The 26144-nt window shown below is 38.2% G+C and overlaps 1 protein-coding gene across 1 annotated transcript; it reads left to right on the forward strand.

Annotated features, from left to right (window-relative positions):
* The first annotated feature begins 39 nt into the window (after nucleotides 1-39).
* Nucleotides 40-22337, forward strand: SCP2 (sterol carrier protein 2). Its single transcript, XM_075037127.1, has 16 exons — nucleotides 40-167; nucleotides 2787-2841; nucleotides 3411-3482; nucleotides 5930-6061; nucleotides 7044-7108; nucleotides 8126-8252; nucleotides 9138-9201; nucleotides 9459-9545; nucleotides 10150-10300; nucleotides 11186-11333; nucleotides 13300-13407; nucleotides 14794-14947; nucleotides 17870-17963; nucleotides 18556-18685; nucleotides 20131-20210; nucleotides 21436-22337. The coding sequence occupies exons 1-16, from the start codon at nucleotides 123-125 to the stop codon at nucleotides 21529-21531; spliced, it is 1608 nt and encodes a 535-aa protein (XP_074893228.1). The 5' UTR covers nucleotides 40-122; the 3' UTR covers nucleotides 21532-22337.
* The last annotated feature ends 3807 nt before the right edge of the window (nucleotides 22338-26144 follow it).

The following is a 26144-nucleotide window of genomic DNA, read 5'->3' on the forward strand; positions in this document are numbered from 1 at the left end:
GAAGGAGGGGTGGGTGGGGCGAAGCGCCCCGCCCCTTCGCTCAGCTGTCGCGCGCCGCTGCCTGCGTGAGGGGTCTCGGCCGGCGGGAAGCAGCAGGGGAGGGGGGGGCGCGTGCCGCCGCCATGGTGCAGCGCCGGGTGTTCGTGGTGGGCGTCGGTATGACCAAGGTACGGGGCCGGGCCGGGCCCAGCGGGTCTTGTCTCGGCGGCGCTCCTGAGGCGCCTTCCCTTCTGGCGTTGCCGGTTGGAGCCGCTGCCGGCGGCCGAGGGGGCGCGGGGAGGGGGACGGCGGCGTTGTGGGAGCCGTGGGCTTCCTCCTCGGGTGGGGGAGAAGGCTCCTCACAAAATGGGGTCGCTGTCGCCCGGGGGGGCTTTTGCTGAGAGGAGAGGCGTGTGGTGCCAGCCTGGGCCTGCGGGCCAGGCCTGGGAGGTGGCGGCTCCGCGCAAAGTTCACCTTTGGTGGGTATGTCGGGGAGGAGGGATCCGCCGGCCAAGTTAAACGTTTTGACGCTCCGTGGAGCAGGTCGATATAACAGGCTTACAACGGCCAGAGCGGGTCGCCGCAGCCCGGGGTCAAGGGCTCGTCCCCTCGCCTTGGATGGCCGGGGAGCCCACGGGCTCGGGGGAACTGTCGGCCGCAGAGCAGGTGCCCTGCGGACACTCGCCCTCCTGACGGGTTTCTGCCCCTTCCTGGGCATTCGGCTGCCAGCGCAGAGTTCACACGGTGTGGCACATGTTGAAAGAGGAGCAAAAGCTGAAGGAACCTTTTTTTTATCTCGGTGGATGAAACTTAAGGCGACTTTGGTACTTGCCAAGGTAGTCAGAACCCCCCCAGACATGCTTTTAAAATACCCATGCAGCAACAAAAAAAGGTTATTTCTCCAGCATGTGACGTGATAGCAGAGGAAATAAGACTCAATTCTGTTAATCGTGTTTATTGGACTGGTCCGTAGAATGTAGATTTGGAAGTTATTGGACCTCACCTTAAACTCATTTGTGATGTGCTCAAGGAAGCAACAACAGTGTGGAAGAGACAATTAAAACTTGTCACCATATTGCATCGTAAGCATTTTATTATGAAGTCTTTTAGGGTTGTATCCTTTCTCTTTTTTTAATCTTAATGATTTAAAGTCTGCTGAAAATTGGTATACCTTCTCAAAACAACAGTCTGTGTTTCCTGTGTGTGTGATTGTCAGTTCTACAGATCATGCCTTTCATTTTCAGTAGTGGATCATCTCAGTTACCAGTTTAGCGTGATTTCAGAAATTGTCAGTACTCTTTTTCTCTCTTTGTTAGCCCAGGTAACATCAGTTGCTCTTGCAGACTTTTACAATGATCAATTCACTGACTGATTTTTCTTATGACCTTCAGTATGAAGGGTCTCTGTCTAAATTAAGGAAAGGAGGCACTGCAGAAAGTACAGCTAAGTGTTGCAAAAGTCTGGAGTTGGGGAGGTAAGCATAAGGAGGTAGCAAATTAACTTTTATATATTAACAGTGAAGGTCAGATAATTTGTAGAACTGTAAGTAGTTAGTATGAGGATTTTTTCTTAGCAGTGACACTTTTTGTTAATGATGTAAAGATGCAAAACACATGTATTTGTTGGTGGACTCTGAGTCATACTACAAAGAAATACCACCTCTACTCCAGTGGTGAGGGGTAAGGTACAATATGATTTGTAACAAAGTGGAATAAGGGTTGGGAAAAGGAGGCGTATGTAGAATTAAGTTCCATACAAAGAACAAGCATTTTCTTGTTACAAATAGGAGTATAACAAAATAAAATGGAAAGGAAGTATTCATCAAAGCCTTAGTGAAGATTATGTCATGTATTGTAACAAATCGGTGAAAATGGTGGTATTCTCTGTCCCACCCACAGGATTTGGACAGGGTTGTTGTCCATCTCCACACAAGTCATGGATCTTCTTTAAGACTGAGCAAAAATGGTCCTCAGCTTCCATAAAATTGCACTATTTTCTGGTTTTAGACATCACAGGGTCTGGCAGTAGCACATGGGAATTGTGCAGATTTTGTGCATGCACTTTTGGGTCAATGTTGTGGTTTAACCCCAGCCAGCAACTAAGCACCATGCAGCTGCTCACTCACTCCCCCTCTCCCCCAGTGGGATGGGAGGGAAAATCAGGAAAAGAAGGAAAACTCGTGGGTTGAGATAAGAACAGTTTAATAGAACAGAAAAGAAACTAATAATGATAACACTAATAAAATGACAACAGTAGTAATAAAAGGATTGGAATATACAAATGATGCACAGTGCAATTGCTTACCACCTGCCGATTGACACCCAGTTAGTCCCCAAGTGGCGATCCCCCCGCCCCCACTCCCCCCAGTTTATATACTGGGCATGATGTCACTTGGTATAGAACACTCTGTTGGCCACTTTGGGTCAGCTGCCCTGACTGTGTCCTGTGCCAACTTCTTGTGCCCCTCCAGCTTTCTTGCTGGCTGGCCTTGAGAAGCTGAAAAATCCTTGACTTTAGACTGAACACTACTTAGCAACAACTGAAAACATCAGTGTTATCAACATTCTTCGCATACTGGACTCAAAACATTAGCACTGTACCAGCTTCTAGGAAGACAATTAACTCTATCCCAGCTGAAACCAGGACAGTCAAATTAAATTGTCTGCATTATTTAAAAATGATTGTTCACAAACCTGTGTCTAAGTTAAATATAAAGCTTTTAAATATACCAATTTGAGCAAAAGGTGTATTAAATCTCACTGTGATTTGTTCTTGGGTTTTTCTTCCTTTTCTTTTTTTGTTGTCAGTTCACAAAGCCTGATGAGAAGAGCATTGATTATCCTGACATGGCTAAGGAGGCAGGTAATTCAGTAATAAAGCATTTAGTTTGATTGCTGACACTTATTTTAAGTCTTACAGTTAATCTTTTTATTATACATATGAAGGAACAGCTACTGTTCAGTAAATAGATACATATAAAAAGCAAATCTAAAGCTGATAAAAGAACACTTTCACAAAATCCATAACTGACCTGTTCAACTCAGGGGCCTTTCAGTACCGAAGTCAGAAGGATAGCTTAAAATTGAATTGGACACTTAAATAATTTCATACCTACCTATATTATTCAAACATACTTTAATTGGGACAAACAACCTTTGTGCATGAACACAGAATTGACTGCATGAAATTTTCTGATAAAGGAGCTTGTTCAGAAGTCAAAATACTGCAAAATTGTCCTTGTGAGAATTAAGATGCAAGACTGTACTAACCATTTGTATCATATAATAAGGAATTTTTACAGCTCGCTCTTGTTTGTGAATGCATGAATCATATGTACTATTCTAGGTATGCTTGTTATGGTTGTGAGAGCTGCTTTTTATTTTTTTCTTCAACTTTAAACTTTTTTTTCAACTTTTAAACTTTTTTTTTAGGCCAGAAGGCTTTAGCTGATGCTGGGATTCCTTATTCAGAGGTGGAGCAGGCATGTGTGGGTTATGTTTATGGTAAGTAATGTCATTGGGAGGTGGCGTCCGTGACATTTGCAGACATCTGTGTGGAGAAAGTGTGGGGGATCCCATCAATTTCAGGTTATAATATTTAATTGTGTCAGTTTGTAGAACTCTTACTTTTAAAAAAGGTATTCTTTTTAGTGATCACAGAGCTATGTCTGTTTATTTGTGGAGTTTATAGTTCTAGTCATAGGTATGGAAAGACTTCCATAAAATTGTCTTGCAAATGTGTTTTATACAAGTAGCTCTTTCAGCAAGATCAGGTGGTATACTTATTCAAGTGGTGCAAAACTTATGTATTATGCTTACACCAGTAGACTTGAAAATTCATTTATTCTTTGCATGATGCTGTGTGTACACTAGAATGGATATGCTTGTTTATCCATTTTGAGTTGAAGACACTTGCTAATGGGTATTTGGGGGATCAGACATGCACTGTGTCCTTGCACTTTCAGCCCAAGAGCACATAAGAGAGATCTGCTTGGACTCAACTCTATCAACTCTAAGTGATAGATGAGATCTACTCTGTGAGACGTTCATAACTATTTTAATCCTGTGGACATGTATAGAAACATAACCATGGTTTAATGTACTATATAAGATTATTGAGAGTACCTGCATTAGTATGGCTCCAGAATAATGCTTCACAGCTGATGTAGACAAAACTGAGTTGTTCACTGTCGTGGTTTAACCCCAGCCAGCAACTAAGCACCATGCAGCTGCTCACTCACTCCCCCGCCACCCAGTGGGATGGGGGAGAAAATCAGGAAAAGAAGTAAAACTCCTGGGTTGAGATAAGAATGGTTTAATAGAACAGAAAAGAAGAAACTAATAATGATAATGGTAACACTAATAAAATGACAGCAGTAGTAATAAAAGGATTGAAATGTACAAATGATGCGCAGGGCAATTGCTCACCACCTGCCGACCGACACCCAGCCAGTCCCCGAGCGGCGAAATCCCTGCCCCCCCCTTCCCAGTTCCTAAACTAGATGGGACGTCACATGGTATGGAATACACCGTTGGCCAGTTTGGGTCAGGTGCCCTGGCTGGGCATGAGAAGCTGAAAAATCCTTGACTATAGTCTAAACACTACTGAGCAACAACTGAAAACATCAGTGTTATCAGCATTCTTCACATACTGAACTGAAAACAGCACTGTACCAGCTACTAGGAAGACAGTTAATTCTATCCCAGCTGAAACCAGGACATTCACACAGCAACGCAGTGCTGCCCTGCCTTCATTACCAGCAGGACCCTTGTTGTGGTTTAACCCCAGCTAGCAACTAAGCTCCACACAGCCGCTTGCTCACTCCCCACAGTGGCATGGGGGAGAGAGAATCTGAAGGGTAAAAGTAAGAAAACTTGTGGGTTGAGATAAAGACAGTTTAATAGGTAAAGCAAAGGCCACACACACCAGCTAAGCAAAAGAAGGAATTCATTCACCATTTCCCATCAGCAGGCAGGTGTTCAGCCATCTGCAGGAAAGTAGGGCACCATCACGCCTAACGGCTACTGGGGAAGACAAATGCTGTCTTTGGACAACTCCGAATGTCCGCCTCCTTCCTTCTTCTTCCCCCAGCTTTATATGCTGAGCATGATGTCATATGGTATGGAATATCCCTTTGGTCAATTGGGGTCAGCTGTGCCAGCTGTGTCCCCTCCCAACTTCTTGTACACCACCAGCCTACTTGCTGGTGGGGCAGGGTGAGAAGCAGAAAAGGCCTCAACTTGGTGTAAACACTGCTCAGCAGTAATGAAGACATCTCTGTATTACCAACACTGTTTTCAGCACAAATCCAAAACATAGCCCCATACTAGCTACTGTGAAGAAAATTAACTCTATCCCAGCTAAAACCAGCACAACCCTCAAACAGATTTCTAGTAGACACCCTCAGCAGAAGCTTTTAACTTGCAGTCACTCCTTGTTGTAGTGAGAGGAGATGATGTTAAATGAGTGGTTTGAACCTTTTTCTGTCACTCCAATTCACAGATGCCTGATGTATTTCTCAAAGCAGTCAAAATCAGATTTCTATTATGGGGAAATCGGCTTCCATTACAAAGAGTTTACCATTTACTTTCTTTCTTTTTCTCTATTGATGACTGTATTATGGCAACTGAAGTAGGGTCAGTCAGCTGTGATACCTGTAGCAGCTTCCAAGCCACATATCTAAGACATTTCTGTCCAGTCCAGTTACTGTCTGTTGATTCATGGCCTGTTGGCACAGAAGCAGGACAAACTTCTGTTTTTAAAATCTAATGATTTTCATCTTGTTTCTAAGGTTCTTGTACTGTGGATACTTGAGAGACATGCTCAAGATGACAGTTTGAAGGTTCACGTTTACAGTTTAAGTGGTAGCATTGCACATACATGGTGGGATTTCTTTTTGCTAGTAAGTTTGAGTCTGTACCTTATTTTAATGTTGTGTCTCTGTATAAAGGTGACTCAACCTCTGGACAAAGGGCTATCTATCATGGTTTGGGTTTAACTGGCATTCCTATCACTAATGTTAACAACAACTGTGCTACTGGATCAACTGCTTTGTTCATGGCCAAACAACTAGTAGAAGGAGGTGAGTTGTTTTGCTCTGGGCCTGGGTAGTACATATTCTTTATTTCTATAAATATAACTTGAATGAAGAACAGAACTAGTGAATGTGTGAGTACTCCGAGTTGTAAGTGTGAGTACTCTGAGTTGTAAATGTCCTATCCTCATAGACAAAATTGTGTTTTCTGCCTCACTCAGCTGAAAAGGTTGGTCAGTTGTATATACAAACATAAGACCAAGCACTTAAAAGAGTAAGACTATCACTACGAACTAGAGCATTATGTGTGCACCTAAGAGACTGTGTCTGTGATGCAGTACGATGATGTATATGGATATAAGTGTCCTTTCCTGTGTCATAAGCTGTGTGAACCTAGTAAGTAGCAAGCCAGTTAAATTTTTTCTGGAAGAATTGTTTGGAGTAGTGCAGAACAAGTTGCATTATAGTACTATAAGACACTAGACTCTGCAGGATGCAAAGGAGAGAAGAACCCGCTAAAAAGCATAGCTTTTTTCTTTTTTTTTTTTTTTTTTTTAACTTGAAGTTAACACAAGTGCTTGACTAACGCATTTTTGGAAGGGAGGGTAAGAAAGCAATGTCTTGTGAGAGACTATGCTTTAAACTGACAGATGAGTGTTTGTTTCTGCAGTTCCTTTGTGGACTGTGATACTTTCTTTCACTCAGGTGCTGATGTTTCTGTAATGAAAACTATAGTAATATTCTGTATGATTATTTTAGTATTTGTGGCAGAGACATAAGTGCTTGGTCATCTAAGATAATTGCTGTCAAACAGTTTAAAAATAAACCCAAACCCCGTAGTGATCTCTCATTCTTCAGTATCAATGTTTGTATCATACCACTCCCACCCCAATTTGACTCTCTTTCAAAAATGAAGAAAGGAGGAAGAGCAGCTGGTAGGTGTTTATGTATACTTCTTGTAATTGAATAGTTGTTAGTACATAATGTCGTTTATAATTGTGTTTTAAATAGCCACAAATTTTATTTTAAGGTTTGGCAAACTGCGTTCTGGCACTTGGCTTTGAGAGGATGGCAAAAGGATCCCTTGCTTCAGGTGTAAGTGTCTGAAACACTTTATATGTTTCATTGTAGTCGTAGGTGGAATATGCCTCCTCATTCTCTGAGTTGCTTTAAGATGTTGCTGTAGGTGATTACAAAATAAACCATTATTTTGATCCATGGAAACTTCTGATGAGTTTTGCGATTGTGATTGCAGCTATGATACACAAATTTTGTATGGAATGTTTTAGAATCAATTTTATGTAGAATGTCAGGCTTCTAGTATTTTGCCAAGAATACATTAAAGGCAGGGTTAATAGGGAGTAATGAAAATACCAGATAGAATACTGAAGCAATGAGCAATTGAAGTGTCTTTCTCGAAATGACACAGCAAATCAAAGAATCTGGGTCTTCTGGCTTTTGGCTTGATGCTTACTCAGTTCACCAGTTAACACACTTTCCAAAAAACTAAGGGCTTTGTAAACCTTTCTTTCTTGTCTCTTCTTTGTTTTTACTGGAGAAGTGTGTGTGGGGTTGTTTGTATTTTGCCTTATGGCAAGCAATATTAGAGCCCATATGTTGTTTAATTACAGAACTGCAAAATTTGATAATATATGCAGAGGTTTGGGTGAGAAATGTTAAATTTAACAACTGATTAAAATGACTAAGAGTTGTCTTTAACATGCTTTATGATATTTCATCTAAGCTTAATTGAAAATACTAATACAGTATTAATTTTATAACTTGGAACTATATTAACTATAGGATTTTAAGCTGAGTTGAAAAATACCTGAAGTCTTCTGCTGAAAGTAGTGACTGCGATAGAAGTGTTCCTTACCATGAATCAGTGCAGTGATTATAATGTTAAGCATTTTCTGCTTATTTACTCTTTCTTATAGTTGCGAAATTATGAATGCTACAAAACATGTCACTGAAGTGCAACATACTGTCCAGTGGAATTGTTACAATATGAGGAAAACCACTATTTTGCTTGAAATCCATGGCACTTTTGTGGTGATGCTGTAAAGAAAAGGAAATTATAACTTGCTTTATAACTATTTTTCTTCTTTTTAGTTTTCAGACAGAACTAACCCAATTGACAAACATTTAGAAATTATGATAAATAAATATGGCTTAGCAAGTGCTCCAGTAGCACCTCAGATGTTTGCAAATGCTGGAAAAGAACATATGGAGAAATATGGTATGTTAAAACACATATTTTCATTGTCCTCTTTTAATGAAGTGATTTTTTAAAATAATATATTAGGATTTCATTTTTAAAAAATGATAGCATTCGGTGTCCTTTTACCCAAGTGCTACAACTGCAACATCTGCAGCTAACACAGATGTGAATACATTTGGATAAAGAGTTCTTTACAGAAAAGTTGGTGATGCGTAGGCAAACTAAACCATCAAGAGACAGAATTAAGGCTGTGATACAGAGTGTCTGGTAATCGTGCTAATGGTATGGTTTGTGCTTCTGTAAGGTCTGGGTGATAAGGTTGCATAAGTTCCTACATTTTTTCCTTGTGTCTTAGGGTAGGTAGATAGGCTTGGGACTGAATTTTTTGACAAAAACTTTTGGGAATTTGATTCAATATATAGTACTAGGCTGGTGCCACTGCTGTTTCTTACCCCCTCACCAGACAAGGGAATTGGCTCCAAGGTAACAGTCTGACCTGTTGAGCATATTTTATTTGCATTTAGTTTCAGACTAGTATATGGAAAAATTTTAGACTTAGACTCCAATATTGCACTGCAGCTGTTTAGCACTGATAGGAAAATGAGCATTCAAGTTTCAGTAATATAATAATACCTCAAATAAAATACACTTACTTTCTGTATTTCTGTGTTAGTAAGTGTTACATATCCAAGTAGGATGTTGTTAGCTAAAACTCAGCCATGTTTAGTAGCCTTTATCTGGTTTTTAGACCTAACTTGAGTTCTAAGGAAAGCCTTGATAACAGTGAGTCTCTTGTAAAGATGCTTGTAAAGGTTAAATTCTTATGACACAGTATTTAAACTGCTATGTTAGCACTGTTTGGGTAAACAAAGTATTTCAACACAGCTTGCTTTCCCCTTCCAGGGACAAATCCAGAATACTTTGCAAAAATTGCATGGAAGAATCATAGCCATTCAACTAACAACCCGTGAGTAATGGACTCTACCTCTATATTGAACGTATGTTGTTGCTAAAAATTCATGCGAAACTGAGTATTATTTTTAGAAATACTTTGTGGAGTGTATTCTTTATTATGGAATGAGAATTATACCCAGCATAAATTCTATATCCAGTGCCTTATACTTTGTAAAAACAGCTCTATAGCTGCCTAATAGTACGATATTAATATGTCTACTGCGAAGGGCTGTGCTAAAACTAAGATGGCATCTCTTATGTTTTTCTTAGGTATTCCCAGTTCCAAAAAGAGTACACATTAGATGAAGTTCTGCAATCTCGCAAAATTTTTGATTTCTTGACTGTCTTACAGTGTTGGTAAGGACTTAGCTTTGTGAAATAGATCTTGATGTTAAGACAAATATGGTAGGACATCTATTTAAATACAAGTCTGTTTGTGTGTAAATTAAAATGTATAGATTATTTTAAATAAAACTTCTTATAAATGAAACATGTGGAATCTCCTGTCTTGACCAAACACTATCTAGATACTTGTTCACACTATAATACAGTAAGCTGAAACACATTTTGTACTTTGGGGCTCTCTTGACATTCTGTATCTTTTAGCAATGTGCATCTGTTGCTGTTAAGTGCTAATTCTTCTCTTCAGCCTTTCCTATACACTCCTGAAAGGCTTGTCGTTAACAATGTTTATAGCCAAGTAGAAGTTTTGATTTTTTTCTAAATTGAAAAACCTAATGATATGTTTCTATTTTATGTCATGCTTTTCAAATGTCTGTTATAAATATTACTGAAAGTGTCCAGCAAACAGTGATGGACTTTATAGTTTCAATGGCATCAGCCAAAGGAAGTGTTTTTTCATTTGTCCTTTTTGGTTTTTTGGTTTGTATTAGAAGATAATTCTATGGAAGATTGACATTACTCATTTAGAATGATGACATCATTATTTTCTTTCAATCAGTCCGACATCAAATGGTGCTGCAGCTGCAGTTTTGGCTAGTGAGGAGTTTGTGAAAAGGCATAAGTTGCAGTCAAAAGCTGTGGAAATTCTAGCCCAGGTGATGGTTACTGATTATCCAAGCACATTTGAAGAAAACAGTTGTATGAAGATGGTAGGTTTACAATTCTGTATTCCCTGACACTCCTCACAGGTTTTTTTTAATACCTGCAAGTCCTAATGATACTGTAGCCATTTCCATGTCAGTAGAGAAACAAATCTTACTTTGTGGTGAATGTGAAAGTAATTTCATTTGGGCAGGTGGAGTAAACAAAGGGTATGGTTGTGGAATAACAGGAAGAAATTTATAAACAGGCTATCAAAAATCTAATTTTTAACAAATTATTTAAAGGCTACTTTTTAAACAATTTGAACAGCAAGAAAAACATTTCTTCAATTTTGCTGTTTATAAAAGTAATGAAACTTAAAACAATTTTACTTATGTCTGTGTAATACTGAAGCTGAAATAACCTGTTGGGTGTAGTCATGATTACTTGCTTACGTAGAATGAAGGGAAAGACCTGAACTGCAAAATTTGGATCCCACTGCAAATTGACCAAAATAATTGGATGCAAGTCAAACCATTAGAATATCCAATAGTTTCTACTGCAGTGATGTTCTGTTTGGGTTTCAAATACAATTCTAGTCAGATGGCTGATAGAAAACAGTAGCAAGAGAGTTTGAGGATTTGTTTCAAGGCTGTTGGTCTGAGTCATGCAAAGGAGCAATTTGGCTTTTAGGCGGGGTTGAGGAAATAGAGGATATTCCCCAGAAAAGTTTCCACATGCCAACTATGAGACTTAGAATGTATTATTTCTGTACAATTCATGCTGTATGAATATCAAAATCTGTGATATGTGATGCATTAAAATAAATTAGAATGCCATCTCCTACAGGTTACTTTCACTTACAGAATATATAGAAGCACGTTTAAGTGTAGAAATGAAATTGCTAGCTATGTTTCTTTAATGATATTTTAATGTACAATTTTTTGTTGCAGGTTGGTTATGATATGACTAAAAAAGCTGCAGAGAAATGTTTTGAAAAAGCAGGCCTAAAACCAACAGATGTTGATGTGATAGAACTTCATGACTGTTTCTCAGTTAATGAGTTCATTACCTACGAAGCTCTGGGACTCTGTCCAGAAGGTAATAGCATCAATGGAGATCATTGTTCTATTAAAATGGAAAGCATTAAAAATATCTTTTTATCTGTTCATATAATTAAAACTTTGAGTTGTCTACTGGACAGATCTTCTATATTTGAAAGTCTTATTACCTAACCTCATAAGAGGGAAAAGCAAGTTACTGCTGCAGTAACATAAGGAATACCTGCAAACTCTAGAATTAGTTTAACAAATGAGTGTGTTACTGTCATTTCTGAAGAAATATACACAGCAAATTAAAGTGTTGGACGCTTGTGCAGGGATGGCTCTTTTAAGCAAGCAGAGCAGGGAAATTAAGGACACTTGTGATCTTTCTCAGTATTACGCCCCCTTTTCAGGGCTATGTACTTACCTACCCCAAGATTTCCCCCCATCTTTGTATTTCCTTTTAAGAAGGTGAAAATCAGACAAGAATTGCCTATCAAGCGTCTTACCAAGTTACTTATCTTTGATATAATTTTTTTTAAATCTTGAAACATCTTTGCCTCTGAAAACAGAGTTGTTGGCAAGTTGTGAACATGCCTCTAAAGTCAGCTGTATAGCAATGCACAATCTGTCCAGATTAATTTCATTGAAGTGAGTGGATTTACAGCAGGTTAAATGGCAGTGTAGCTTAGTTCTATGTATGTAAGTCAAACCATTAAAATTTTCTACTGAAGAGTTTTTTTGTTTGATTTCAAATATATAATGCATTGAACTGCTACTTCGGTATTTGATATATTTAAACTCTGAATGTATTCTTGCTTTGCATAAATAATCATCTGATGTAATCTTTCTTGAACTTGTTTTTAACTAATTTTGAGAAAATATCATACTCTATCACTAGATGGTGTATTGTATTATGTCTAAGCTTTCTCACTGTAACAGAGAAGTTCATAGATCTTCAGGAAGACTTTTTGTGTGTTTGTTGGTCTTCAGATATTTGCCTTTGAATGCTTGGTTTTTACTGTCATCTTTGCGGTGTTTCTATAGTATCTGCAGTAAGAATGGTAAATGTTTGACATTATTTAAATAGATATATTAAACTTTTTAGCTTAATTCATTTAATCAAGATACAGAAGAATCCTAATGGTACTTGTCTATTTGATCAATACGTCATGTGTATGGTAATTTAATAGTACAATTCTCACCACCTTTCAGTCAGTCTGACATTATTAGTATGTGAAACTTACCTTGGAACAGTAGACTAATTAGACATAGAGATTAGTGAAATGGCATAAACCACGTTGTGGATTTAGATGTGCAAGACTAACCTGGTATTCTCATTTAATGGCAGAAGTGAGTTATAAACACAGGAAATGTGGCAGATCTTTTTTAGACTTCAGTGTTAATAATGTAGGCTGAAGAAGCTGGTACAAGAATAAAGGAGTAAGGGACTGTTAAAAGGGAGAACTGTCTGCTGAAGGCATGGGAGCTAATAGTCTGGAAAGCTAAGCAATTCTAAGCATTAATCTTATGAGTGGGTTTATTTACTATCTTAATGTCTTAAAGCAGCCCAGGGTACTGTTAGCTGCCTTTGTGGCAAGCGCTCATGTTCAACTCTATGTTCACCAGGACCTCCATGTCCTGGGGGTCACAAATTATGACTAACCCCTGTTTTACAAAAAACATAGTTATCACTGCAGTTTCATTCATAAAATAATGAACAGCTTCATTATATTGATTATATCATAATACTGTGTTATCAACAAAATAGTTCAACAGCAAATTTAAAAAAGCTTTCCTATCAAACACTAGCCCTTTTCTTTCTTCTCCATGTTATGCTTTCTCCAGTGGTATAAGCAAGTCTCATTAATGTAGTTTGGTAATTTCAGTCTGCTCTTTGTAAAATCTGTGATGTAGTATTTCCTAGGTTTTGACTGACATGCAGCGTTTTCGGTGAGTGACAGTAGAATTGAAAAATCACTTAAAACCAAAAAAGGAACATTTTTCTAAATACTGTTTTATAGGAAGAGCATGTGACCTGATTGACAGAGGAGACAACACTTATGGAGGAAAATGGGTTATTAATCCTAGTGGTGGCTTGATTTCAAAGGGACATCCACTTGGTGCTACAGGTATGCAAAAACATTTCATTTAGTCATGCCAATTAGATAAGAGATACAGCTCTTGAGCAGGCAGATGCTTCCCACTTTTATTTGTCTGTATGAAACATGAGGGCTTCATAAGATGAGAATGAAGCTGTGGAGTTGATTCTCATTTCCAACTCATGCAAGCTTTAGGGCAGGTTCACCACACAGTATTGCTCAAACCAAAAGACTTGGAGTGTGAATTTGATCATTAGCACTTACTTAATTTTGTGATGCATTTTTTTGTTGTTGTTATTAAAGCAAGCTGCAAAACAGCTTAACTTTTTTCTAAGTAATTGCTCAATAGTACAGCTTCTACTGAATGTAGTTTGAATAACTATTTTCATATGTTGTCATCCTTTAAAATTCAGATTTTGGAGATTTTTACTGCATCTGAATAGCCTGTACCCTTGCTAGCTGTAATAAAAGCTATTTCTGTTAAGCCTTGGATGTCAAAATATTTATCTGATGTTTACAACAGAAGCTCAGTTAGTCACCGTTTCCCAGCAACATAGGTTTTCCTTTTTTTTTTGCTTTGTTTTTTGTTTTCTTTAAACTGCTATGCTTGCTTCCACATGAGATGGCTCTTGGATAAAACGTGTTTGGATTTGTGAAGATAATTCACCTTCCTTTTTTGGAAATGAGACGTTGTCAGAAAATTGGAGAAGAGGAAGCCTTGTAAAACAACAAACCTTAATTTAAACAGCTGTAACAGCTAGATAATCTGCAGTTAGTGTAGGGAGGGAAGTATTAAGAGACTTTGGAAGAAAAACATTCCAGGTAAATGAGACTGGATATCTGTAACAGGATGAGAGTATTACATTGCTAGGTTTGTGTTACATTTTTGTCAGTTACACAGTGATAAATGTAGAGGCAATTACTGGTATTCACGCCTCTGTTGCCATGGGATAGGGGGAACAGTCATTAAAATGCAGAAAATGACATGTCTACAGACTGTCAGCTTCATCTCACTGTAAAACAGTCTTGAAGCCAGCTGTGTGCTAATCAGCGGTCATAGAAGTTGTCTTAAATTTCCAAACCATTTCAGGGCAGGTTGTACCACGGTACACGTTCTCTCCGTGAGGCTGAAGAGAATGTAAATGAAACCTACTAATTCTCATCTATGACTGGAACTACAAAACTTCTCACTGGCCCCCTTCGTTAAAGTTTTGGGTGGCAGTGCGTAAAATTCAGTGCATAGAATGCGGCTTCCTCCTCTGCCTTGCCCGAAGGCCTGTTGTCTAGGGGAAGGGAGAGGAAGGGATGGAGGTCTGCGGGCGATGGAGGAAGATGAGGGAAGGAAGTTTGTGGAACACGCCTGGAGCGTGCTCCTGACGTCATTTAACCACTTACGCTCTGTGCTCGATTTTTCAGGCCTGGCGCAGTGCGCCGAACTCTGCTGGCAGCTGCGCGGTCTGGCCGGGAGGCGGCAGGTCCCCGGGGCAAAGGTCGCGCTGCAGCATAACCTGGGCATCGGCGGGGCCGTGGTGGTGACCCTCTACGGCATGGGCTTCCCCGGAGCCGCCAGGTGAGAGCCCCGCGGGGTTTCATCCAGCCGAGGAGGTCCGATTCCACTGCGTGACGGCCTGGCAGGAGGAGCGGTGGGGCAGCTGAGGGTCTGCCCTCTGCGTGTAGCCGACTTCTGGAGGAGGAAGGAAGCGCTGTGTGCAGTGAAAGACCTTACAAAACAGTCACCTTTCGGGCCGTATCTCTACAGAGCAAGAAAACGCACTGCGGAACGAAAACCCACGTTCGGCATTCGTGTGCAGGTCTTGGCGATGCTGTCGTGGGAAACTTTCACTGGGGGTTCAGTAGTGGTGTGAACTAAGCTCACTTTGTTTTGTTTTGACTGTGCTCCCATACCTTGGTGTTTCACAGTTCATTTTTTTTAGAATTATTGTTTGCCTCTGTTCAAGGAAGAAACGGCCCTGTAGTCTAAAACTTGCTCAGCAGTTGGGACTGTTGTGTGCCTACAACACTGCAGGTGCATACAGAGATTATAACTCGGTGTCTTATTCCCGAGAAACAATATACACTGTAAGTTATAAGTTATTGAAAAGAGCAAACTGGCCCATCAAAATGGCTCACGTGATTCCCTGTAAGGAAAAGTCTAAAATTTTGAGGGGAAAAAAGCCAACAAAACAAAAAAACCCTTCCAGGAACAAAATGGGCCACATTAAAATGAATTAATTGAAGCTAGGGACTTGCCAAAAAAAGCAAGACATCCATGGGACTAGAGATACTCACTACTTTCACTGCTAAAATTGTGAACTAGTTTGGTTTCATGAAGAATTCCTTTCAGCTGTATGTGTTTCATGTGGTATTCTAAGTACTCATTAGAATTCAGGCATGTTACTCATCCAGTCCTGGCTAAAGAATTTGCACTTGCAATTGTAGCATACTTCAGTGTGAGAGGAGAACACTGCTGTGAAGCTGTCTTGCAATCTGCTATAGTTATATGCTAGGATGGACAGGAATTGAGGGAAAATACTTAAAATTTGTAAATATACCAGAATTTCAGGAGATGCTTTTTTTAATACACAGTTCCCTGTACATTTTGACTTTCAACTTTGCTTAGAAAGATTGAGCTACTCTTTGTGGGTATTATGGTTTTGGTTTTAAAGCTCAATGCCAATGCTTTGTATTTGCTCTAAAAACCTGTGAACAGTAAAATTTATCATATACTGGACTTTCAGAAAGAAATTCCCCTCCCAACTCATATTTCGAATGACTTGTTTTAGCTGGACCTGTACAATTCCTAGGAGGTGGCACTATAATCTCTGGAAGAGAAAATGAGAGAAGCAATTGAATTTTGAAGGGCTGCAGCACTAACTTTTTGTAGTACAGTGTCAGAAGTGGCAATCCTGTCACTTTTGTAATCTGTGAGAGGTTAGACCGTATGAGAAAATAGGTGTGATACAAGAAAAATCATGTCGTCTTATAGATTCTCTTCAAACATGCTTACAAAACTTGGCAGTAGGTGTTGGTACATGGTTTTAAATCAGAGGGGAAAAGACTGTTATAAGGAGTATACTGTTTTTCATTGCTTTGAGCTTTGTTTTTAAAAATATTGCAATTTTATGGAACAGGGAATCTGTTGCTTAACCTTGAGGTACTGCTAGAAGTAGTGCCTTCCCGTCTGGGAAAGCTTTGCATGTATAGTTGTAGAAGAAATTAAGTCTAATTTACTACAGCTCACTTCACTTTCTTCAGTATTGAGAATTTTTTAAATCCTTTCTTTGGTACAACTTGAAACAGAGAAATCTTAGCAATACTAGTTTTATCTTACATTAGAGAAGCTTAAAAACCTTTAGTTCTCCCAACGGCTTTGTGTGTGGGAGATACCTGACTCGAGTTTGCACTAATGTGTCTCAGACTTGGGAAGAAAACAGTGCAGCTAATCTGTTCAGACTCTGCTTATGTAATTGAATGATGTGTGTTGTGTAATTAAGGGAAAGGTGGTGGCATTTCATGTTTATGAAGATACTTCATACCATTTTTTCTATTGCAATGCATATACACTTAAAAATTGCATTCAGATCTAACCTGTAATTAGTGGCTTTAGTAATAGCTGCCGAGAATGTCCATCAAGGTAAATGACAGCAAGACTTGATCCATTTTGGATCAGTCTTTGAAACAGTTCTGCTTTTTTTTGTTTGTTTGTTTTAACACATTACAATTTTACATCCTGCTACTACAGCCTTGGTTTATTAGCAAAATTGATGTGTCCTCTTCAGATGAGACAGTCCCTACTATTGCTACCCTAGCACACATCTACAGGGTAGTGTTAGTACCACACAAATAAGTTCTAGCAACATTCCTTAAACAATTCTGTCACTTTAACAATATCAAACCTGACCACAGTTTTGAACTCTCCTGCCAAGAGATGGTAATAACTGTAACCTTGTTTTTCCTGCTGCTTGAATTGCCATTTCTTTGGACATTTCTATACTTATTTTGGCTCTGGGTGCCTTTGCAGAAATGAAGAATTAGGTTTCATGCTGCTATCAGGCCATGCAGGTCACTGCTCCAGAGAATCAGGAATAATGCTTAGTACCTATTGTGACAGTTGAGACTCACATGAATTGGGAGGAAAAATGGGATGTGTTTTGCCAAAGGAAAAAAAAAAGGGGGTATTTCTCTGAGATGGTGCATGTGCTTCTCTCTCTTAACACAAGGTGTGGCAATAGTGTTTGGTGATTTATCTTAACAAGATTAATTATTTACTTTCATTATAAAATTAGTGTCCTGCCCATTCATGCAAAAACATCTCGATACTTGGGTGTTGAGCCCATCAGAGAGTAAGCTTCACTTTGATACCATATAGTTGCTCTATACTGCTAAAGTGTTTCAGTGTGGCTGTTCTTGCTGGTGTTAGGCTATTCATGATAAATTGAAAATGCTGAAAATGTGATTAAAGTTATGTAAATGAATGGGTTTTTCATTTCAGCACCGGCCGTATTGCGGCTGTGCCTCTCAGTGCAGCTGTTGAAGGATTTAAGTCACATTTGGTCTTCAAAGAGATTGAAAAGAAGCTCCAAGAGGTATTGACTACTTCTTTTACCTACAACAGGATTTTAATTTATGACAGAACATGTGTGAAGCCTGATGGGAATATAGTAGCATCAATCACTTCCTCAGTATGGCTCATTGAAACAAATGTTACAGCTTTGAATTTTGCTGTGTCAGAAATCTTTCTATGCTGTGCCATGATTGTAAATTACTTTTTTCAGACAGTTCCTACCTGTATAAGGGTATTTCAGTAAAGGCAAGTTTAGATTGTATGCGAGGAGCTTGCTAACTACACAATAAACTTTGTGTTTAGTGTTTATTGCTTGCTTTGTAAGTGTGATTGGAAGAAGAAGCCACATTTTGTCAGACTTAACATCAAGACAAGACTGTTAGGACAGTGGTCATTTTTCTTAGTTGGTAAGTTTTAATATAGATAGTCATAGTTTGTGGGTTTTGGTTGGTTTTTTTTTTACGGTTGCTTAAATGAAGCCTAATAGAGGGAAATAGATATTTCTATGTTAGTAGAAAGGCTAAAGGTTTTTCAATTACTTTCTGTTTAATTCAAACTATTTTAAAATTGTTTTGAAGTAAATTAATAATTTGCACATTACGTGGTCATTACAGGAAGGAGAGCAATATGTCAAGAAAATTGGTGGAGTCTTTGCTTTCAAAATAAAAGATGGTCCTGGTGGGAAAGAAGCAACTTGGATAGTAGATGTGAAAAATGGTAAAGGCTCTGTGGCAGTTAATTCAGGTCAGTGCTGTTTTATTATGTCATTGCAGAAAACATATGAAACTAGTGAAAAGAATATAAATTCATATTCTGTTTAAGCTATAGTGACCTTGCGTAGAAGTAGTGTAGAGCTACCTTAATTTTAAAATTTTCTTGTTATTGACACTTCATGAAACATCATGTTTCAGACCAAAAATTAAAGGTCTTCTACTCTGTATTCTGTCTAGATAATTGCATGTTTTCTTAGAGGCTCCAGACAGATCATCATGACTTTTACAGGAATCAGAATATAAAAAAAAAAAATTAAAAAAATCAAACCTCAGGGGTTTTGTTGTTCTTGCCTCTTAAAATTTGGGCCAGAAATGTAATTTGTAGCTGTTTCTTCAGTTGCTTTGTTGGAGACACTGGTAGGCAGCGAGCTGGTCTATCTTGTCAAGTTACTTCTCCTCTGCAGTTAATTAAGCAATAAAACTTGACTGATTTTTAATACTGTACCAGCTGACATAAATTTCAAGTTCCATTTTTAAAAAGGCAGACATAAGACACAGACTGGGGGGTGGTGGGGAACCCCATAAAATTATTGGAAGCAAAGGATTGTACCGTTGCCATGAAAATGTCTTGTCTCACATCTGAAGTCATGCATCCTAGTAATGTAAATAAAAAGCCAAAGACAACAGTCTGTCCTCAGAATCTCATATATCCATGAACCTGCATCATAAAACTTTTAATTAAAAACATGACAGGGGATTTGATTTGGAATTAATTGATCTAAGTTATTACAAAAGGAAAAGCACTGGTTTCTGTTGTATGGACAACATTTTATGAAAGACTTAAGTTTAATAATAAGATGGGTGTAGTAAAAGATGTGTGCAGTTCTTAGCCCTTTGGTATATACATTAATATTTCTATCAGAGCTTATGAAAATAATTTTTCAGCTTATTTCTGGTAAGAAGATCCTAAAAACTTCTGGATTTGAATTAGTTCAAATGAGTGCTTTTAGAATGCATATGTTGTTCCCATTGAAGGAAAGGGCAGGAAATGCCTGAAATTTCACTGATGAATATCTTCAGAGAGTGTCACAGGGGAAAACACATTTATTCTGAGATGATCTTAATACTAGCAAATTTAAGCTTGATAAAACTAAAGATGATTGTCAGTGCTTGCAATTAACATTCTGCCTGGTTACAAGTAGATTATTATTTCTTTTCAGGGAATGAATTTGCTTAGCACCTTTCAGAAAGGTCTGTCTGTCTTCAGTGTTAAGATGGTCTGTGCTACAAGGTGGCACAGATGCCTGTTGGCTATTGGGTGAACTCTTGCTGGTATTTTTATAATGGCCCTTATTTGTATGTACTTCAGGTACCATTTTGCTAACCTGTAGTGTCAACAGCTTCTTCATGGAGTTGCAGCTTCTATTACTATTTCATCTCTCAGTTTGAATCTTCATAGTCAACTCTATCTTACAGATAAGAAGGCGGATTGTACAATTACAATGGCTGACGCTGATCTGTTAGCTCTCATGACTGGCAAAATGAATCCTCAGACAGTAAGTATAGCAAAGATGAGATGGTGAGAGGACTGACTTGTTTGTTTGAGTGTGTTTAAGTAGAAATCATTTAAATAAATCCCCTCCTCCAAAACTGCCATGGCTGATCTGAAAAATGACAGTTCTTGACTTTCTCTGAAAAAATTGGCCAAAGTAAGATTAATCAAGACAGACAGTATCTACTCTGAACAGGTACATATTATCTCAGACATCCTGCAAGTAATCCAGAAGGGGATATAATAGTGCTTGGTTTGCAGAGAAGAGGGGGAAACTAGTGTTTGCAGTGTGACTTAAGAAAGGAGGAATGTTGGCCCTCTGTTTGGAGGGCTTTACGCTCATAGGTGGCATTAGTATAAGGAATAATCTTGGTGCTGAAAAATAGAAGTTGAGGTGAGCATCCACTGAATGCCTATTACTTGGTTTTTTATTCCTCAGTGTGTCAAAAGCAGCCATAGTGCACAAAGAAACCAGACGTTTAAGTGAATTTTAAGTTGCTGTTCCGTACTTCTAAATTTGTTCTGGGTAGCATTCTTTTAAGTTCTTGGTCTGGTAATCACAGGGTAAATAAGAATTTTCACAAACTAAAGTGTGTCTAGGAGAAGTTTGAAGGTAAAACACATTATAGAAATGTTGTAACATACATGTAGGAAATTCAAAAGCAATTGCAATTTTACATCTACGGTTTGGATATTTTAGTGCCTGCAGTTCATCTTTCCAGAAGGCCCAGAGGACAAAACCCAAAATCTTTAGTGTGTCTGCTTCACAAACTAGATTTGTAAAACTGAATTTATCAGTAACAAAACCAGTAATGGCTAGGGGGGGATTTGAGTAAGAAATCAGTTGTGGCATCTACTGTACACTATTGCTTTACTGTCCTCAATTGAAATAGTGAACTTTTATGCTATGAACTGTCATCACCAAAACATAGGGTATTCTGCCCTTCTTCGTATACAGATCCATCATTATGATAATCCAAGAAACAAGCAATACCAAGTTTATTCTCTTCAGCTATCACAAGTATAAGCATACAACTTCTTCCGTTTACTATTCTACCTTCTAATGTCAGAAAACAAATTTGTTGATGAATGTGAGGTGTCTGCTAGAACTGTTGGAATTATAAAACTGCAGGCCAGGACCTGCACATAGATAACCCAGAACTTTCGCGAGGGGCACATTTGTGGTAATATGTTGTACTGCTTTTCATATAATCTTTCTTTCTTTTTAGGCATTCTTTCAAGGCAAATTGAAGGTTTCTGGGAACATGGGCATGGCAATGAAACTTCAGAATCTACAACTTCAGCCAGGCAAAGCTAAACTTTGAGCTTATTAAACAGTCAGTACTTGATACTCTTGACAAAAAAGTAGAATGAAACTAGACATTATCAATAGTATGGCACAGGCTGGGTTTGATTGGACCTCTCTCACCTAAATTCTGTGGTTAGAGACCTTAATTCTCTTAATAAATTCCATCAGTTTCTCTATGGCAAAGATTTTTAGGCTAAGCTTGAGGCACTAACTCTTACAAATGGTATATGGTGGGTATTTGTGACAATTTTTGTTTTAATAAATACGAAAAATTTTACAGAACTTAATGCTGAATGAGGCTACTTGCTGTTGTTCAGGTTAGTTGGGAAGAGAGTGAGAAAGGTTATAAATAGTCTGACATATCAATTAAATGAGTTGCATTTTTTTAAAAGCTGTAATAGCAGGTCATACAAATGCTTTCAGACTTCCATTCTAACAAATTTGCTGCTGCTTAAATTAAAGTGGTCTTATAAAGGGGATCTCTGAAAATTTTTTTTAGAATAGGCTTTAGGAATTTGCTATAAAATACTTTTCTTATTACTACTTTGGAATTAAAAAATAAACAAAATCTCCAGAAGTAAGTAGGAACTAGAATATTGCTTTGAGATTCACAGGATTTGATAATGTTTCACCTTGAAAAAATTAGGTTTGCCAGGAGAGCAGAGAGGAAATATAACCGACATTTTACCTGTTTTCTCCTGAGAAAATCTGATGTTGATCATTATGAAATTCTTATCAGTAATGTAAACGCTTTAACTGGTGTTTTGGGAAAATGTATTCTGGTTGGAAGTTTAATAGAAAATTAAATATACTTTTCCTGTTCTTCTGTGTGTCTCTTCCTCAGATTTGTAAACATGGATTTCATGTTAATGCACTGAATTGACTATTTTATACAGGTTGTCATGAAGGGTGCCTGCAGTCATCCATTTTTTCTTCCTCTGGCATTGTCAGTAGATACTCCATAAACTATGTGTCAGTCCAGTATATACACCTCACATCCTCACATATGTGGGCCATGACTGAGGAACTTATGCATAAACTTTCACTTCCCTGGTTTAGCTAAAATCATAATAGAAATGAGCTAATTCAAGCCAATCATTCTGCTTATCTAGTGTGAATGGTTAACAGATTGCTGAGCAGTAAGAATGGCTGTACTGAATCAGACGAAAAATCGATCTAGCCCACTATATTTTCTGGCCATTGATACCTTGGAAGGAATATTAAGATGGCTGAAGCATCTATTTACCCAGAATACTTTCCTCATTGCCAGTGATTTTAATTTTTTTTTTTCTAGCTCACAAATTCGAGCCAGAAGTGGTATGTCTGTATCTAAAGTTCTTGGTGGATAGTCTTTCGTGGGTTTGTCCAGTCCCTTTTTGAATCCTTGAGAGCATGTTTAGCATGGGTCAAGAATTTCTGTAGCTTACCTACATGCCATGTGGAATTAAAATTATTCTTTTTTATCTTACACACTGCAGTGTTATTTTATATGTCTTAGTTGCTTTTTGTTGTTGTTTGGTTTTTTGTTGTTTGGTTTTTACTGGAAGAAACAATGAAACAGCTTCGAAGCACTCCGGGTGTTTACAGTCTTGCCCCATCACCTTCAGGCTTCACAGCTTAAAGAGGACATTCTATTTAACTGTGTCACATGGAGAGACCCTTGAAACCTTTTGGCCATCCATATATCCCTTCCTGTATGCTGCATTCCGATTGTTCTGTTAAAAAGCTTTCAAGATACAAGAGCATTTTCAGCTTTTATTTTTCTTTCCTCAGTTGCTTTTGTGACCACTACTAGTTTTGAGCTGATGTTTTCTTGGATCTCTTAAAACTGGGGGCTCATTTCTTGCATATTAACTCAGTGCTTATTTCTGCAATGTGAAGCTCAAACTTTTCTTTTTAATTATTGTTCCATTTGCATCACTTTCTTTATACTGAATTTCAACTGTCTGGTTTACTGTCCAGGCGCTCAGTGGTCAGACCTGCTTGCAGGTCTTGTACTCAGCCCTGATCTTTAGTATCTGGATGAATTGACTTTTAACACCCAACTGTTCATCTTTTCCAAGGCATTAGTTTGATGTTAAAATAGGACAGATACGGCTTTGCTCCACCGTAAACTTCTTAATATACAATCTGGTCATATGAATCGGGTTTCCTCTTGTGTACTTGTTCATTGACTTATTCAAAGGATTGGAGCAGATAGGAGTCATGTCTCTCAAATGAAGTATTAGCTCTCTGCAAAGTGACATTTGCTAATGTATCCACCGCTTTTTGTAAATTCTTGCCATTTGGCTTGTGAGTTAAAATAAAGGGGAATTACAGGATTGCAGCAGTAATTCTGTGCTGAAAACAATTTGTTCCTCTGCACAGAGCTGCATATACACTCTTGTATTAGCGAGCTTTGTCCTCCTTTCAAATCACTGATACTACCAGAAGAGCTTTGAGTAGATGTCTGTTATGAAAGCTAAGAACATGCCTTTTCCAAGAATTTTGAGCATGGACACAACATATTTCTGGCCACCCTTTAAAGAAGCAAATTAATTTTGAAGTGTAAACAAGCTAACATAGATCATAGTAGTCCATACCAATAAATGTTTAAGTAAGATGTGCTCATCAGCAGATTGAAATTGTTTGTTTGTCTGGGTTTTTTTTTTTTTTGGGGGGGGGGGGGGAAGTAGTGCAGTAATACTAAACAAACAAACAAACCAGTGCAAAAATAACTTTGGAGTTTGTTCGCTACCAAGAGAAAGAATATCCAAGGCTGAGACCCTGGCCTTCAGAGAAATCTCTAGGTTTGTACAGGCCCAGGACTTTCAGGTTTGGGCACTTGCAGATATGATGTTGTTATAACAGAAAAATCCTATATTAAATGTAGATGTTTATTTCACTTATCCATTGTAGCTAGAGGGAGTAATGCAGAAGTTAGCACAGCCTGCTTTCTCTGCTTGCAAGTAAGAGAACTAGTCAATTTTGTATTTCTCCTTCTGCAGTATTTAAGAATATGGAGTAAAGGACAAAGTTTTATATTTACCCCATTTACCAGTTAATGTCTTTTTTAGACATCTGTCTTCTGTTATTTCTTCACTTTCAGCACCTTCTTTGTGTCATAATTTGCTGAGTATTTTTAAAATATGATAGAATACTTTTCCTAATTTTCCTTTTTCTGGGAGTGAGGTTGGGGGGGGTGTCCTTTAAAAATATCCCAAATCCTTCATTTACATTCTGCAGTCTTAGAATTTGATAACTTTGAATAAATAAATTCCACAGTGGACAGAAATAATTTGCCCTGTTCATCATGATGAGAAAGTAGGCAAAGCTCTGCGATACAAAGCAGATTTTGACATCTTTAAGTTCTGTTACTTATTTTTTGCATAACTCAGAGCATTACCTAAGTTTGTACCATTGTAGAAATTTGTTTATGAAAGTTTTCTTTCTCACTCCATAATGCTCTCTTGACCAAGCAGCATTAAGCACCTCTTCTCCAGCTGAAATCCTCTGTAACTTTAGATCAGCCTTTCTTACAAAGTTTGTGTTGTTGCAATTCTGTTATGTTAACTTGATTCCTTGAGGGCAGAATTAGAGAGGTAGCTAGAGCTACCAAAAAGTAGCCAGTTGCTGAACATGGCAAAGTTTAAATTTTTGGTTTCAAAGGCCTTGTATAAAGAAAAAAAAATAAATCCTAATCCTCTAGGCAGAGGGTTTAGTGTTCTCAGACTCCCAGTTCACAGGAGAGGAAATTTAAGCTTTAGACATGAAAATGCTTAGGAGGGTTGTTCTTCCTTCATGGACTCTGGTGAATACCCTTTGCAGCTATTGGGATTTTTTTTTTACCAGCTGTGATAAATGTGTTAATCATTTGACAGCCAGAGATGCTGTCAGTTTGGTAGGTGTATCTTATCTTTACTTTCTTTTGTAAAATTCATATAATTCTTTCAGATATGTATTTTCATAATAAAAAAAGTAAAACATGTTTCAGTGCTATAAGAGAAGCAACTAGATTTGTCAGAGTTGGAACCAGTGAGCAGAGATGCCTGACTCAGCAGATCTGGCTTGTGAGAATTTGAGTGAATGCTCTGATTTTGGAGCACAGATTTTATTTTTAAACTTTTGAGTTTTGTCTTTCAGTCCTGCTGCTTTGCCTAGTCAGAAATAGATACAATGCAGTACGTTACACTTACACACTTTATACCGTATGTGTATTCAAAAGTGATTGCTGCTTTTCCTAAAATTAATTTGAGTCATTAGAAGAAAAGCTGAGGGTCAGAACATGGCTCCTTTCTTAAGAAAATGTGCTACTTCAAGAAACCTCAGTTCCTATGTTGTTCAGGATAACAAATAGGAATTTGTTACAATTTGGGGTATTTGCAAGAGAGCACTCTGGATAAATGAGGGCTTATCCATGGCCAAATGAGGCAGTCTAGGGGGAAGGCAGTTACTGCAGATGTATGTTGTTTTATGGGGCTGGCCTTACCTCTTGAATAACTTCATGAGGGTGTGTGACATAGAGTGTTTAGTACAGGTGTTCATAACTGCAAGTGTTAGAAGGGCAGTGGAGGATCTGGCAAGTGTCTCCTTGTGGCTGTATTTGTGTAAAGCGAGTCCTCCTAGTACAAGCTAATCTGGGATCCCTTT

This window comes from Buteo buteo, chromosome 10 (genome assembly GCF_964188355.1).
Source record: "Buteo buteo chromosome 10, bButBut1.hap1.1, whole genome shotgun sequence".
Classification (NCBI taxonomy): Eukaryota; Metazoa; Chordata; class Aves; order Accipitriformes; family Accipitridae; genus Buteo; species Buteo buteo.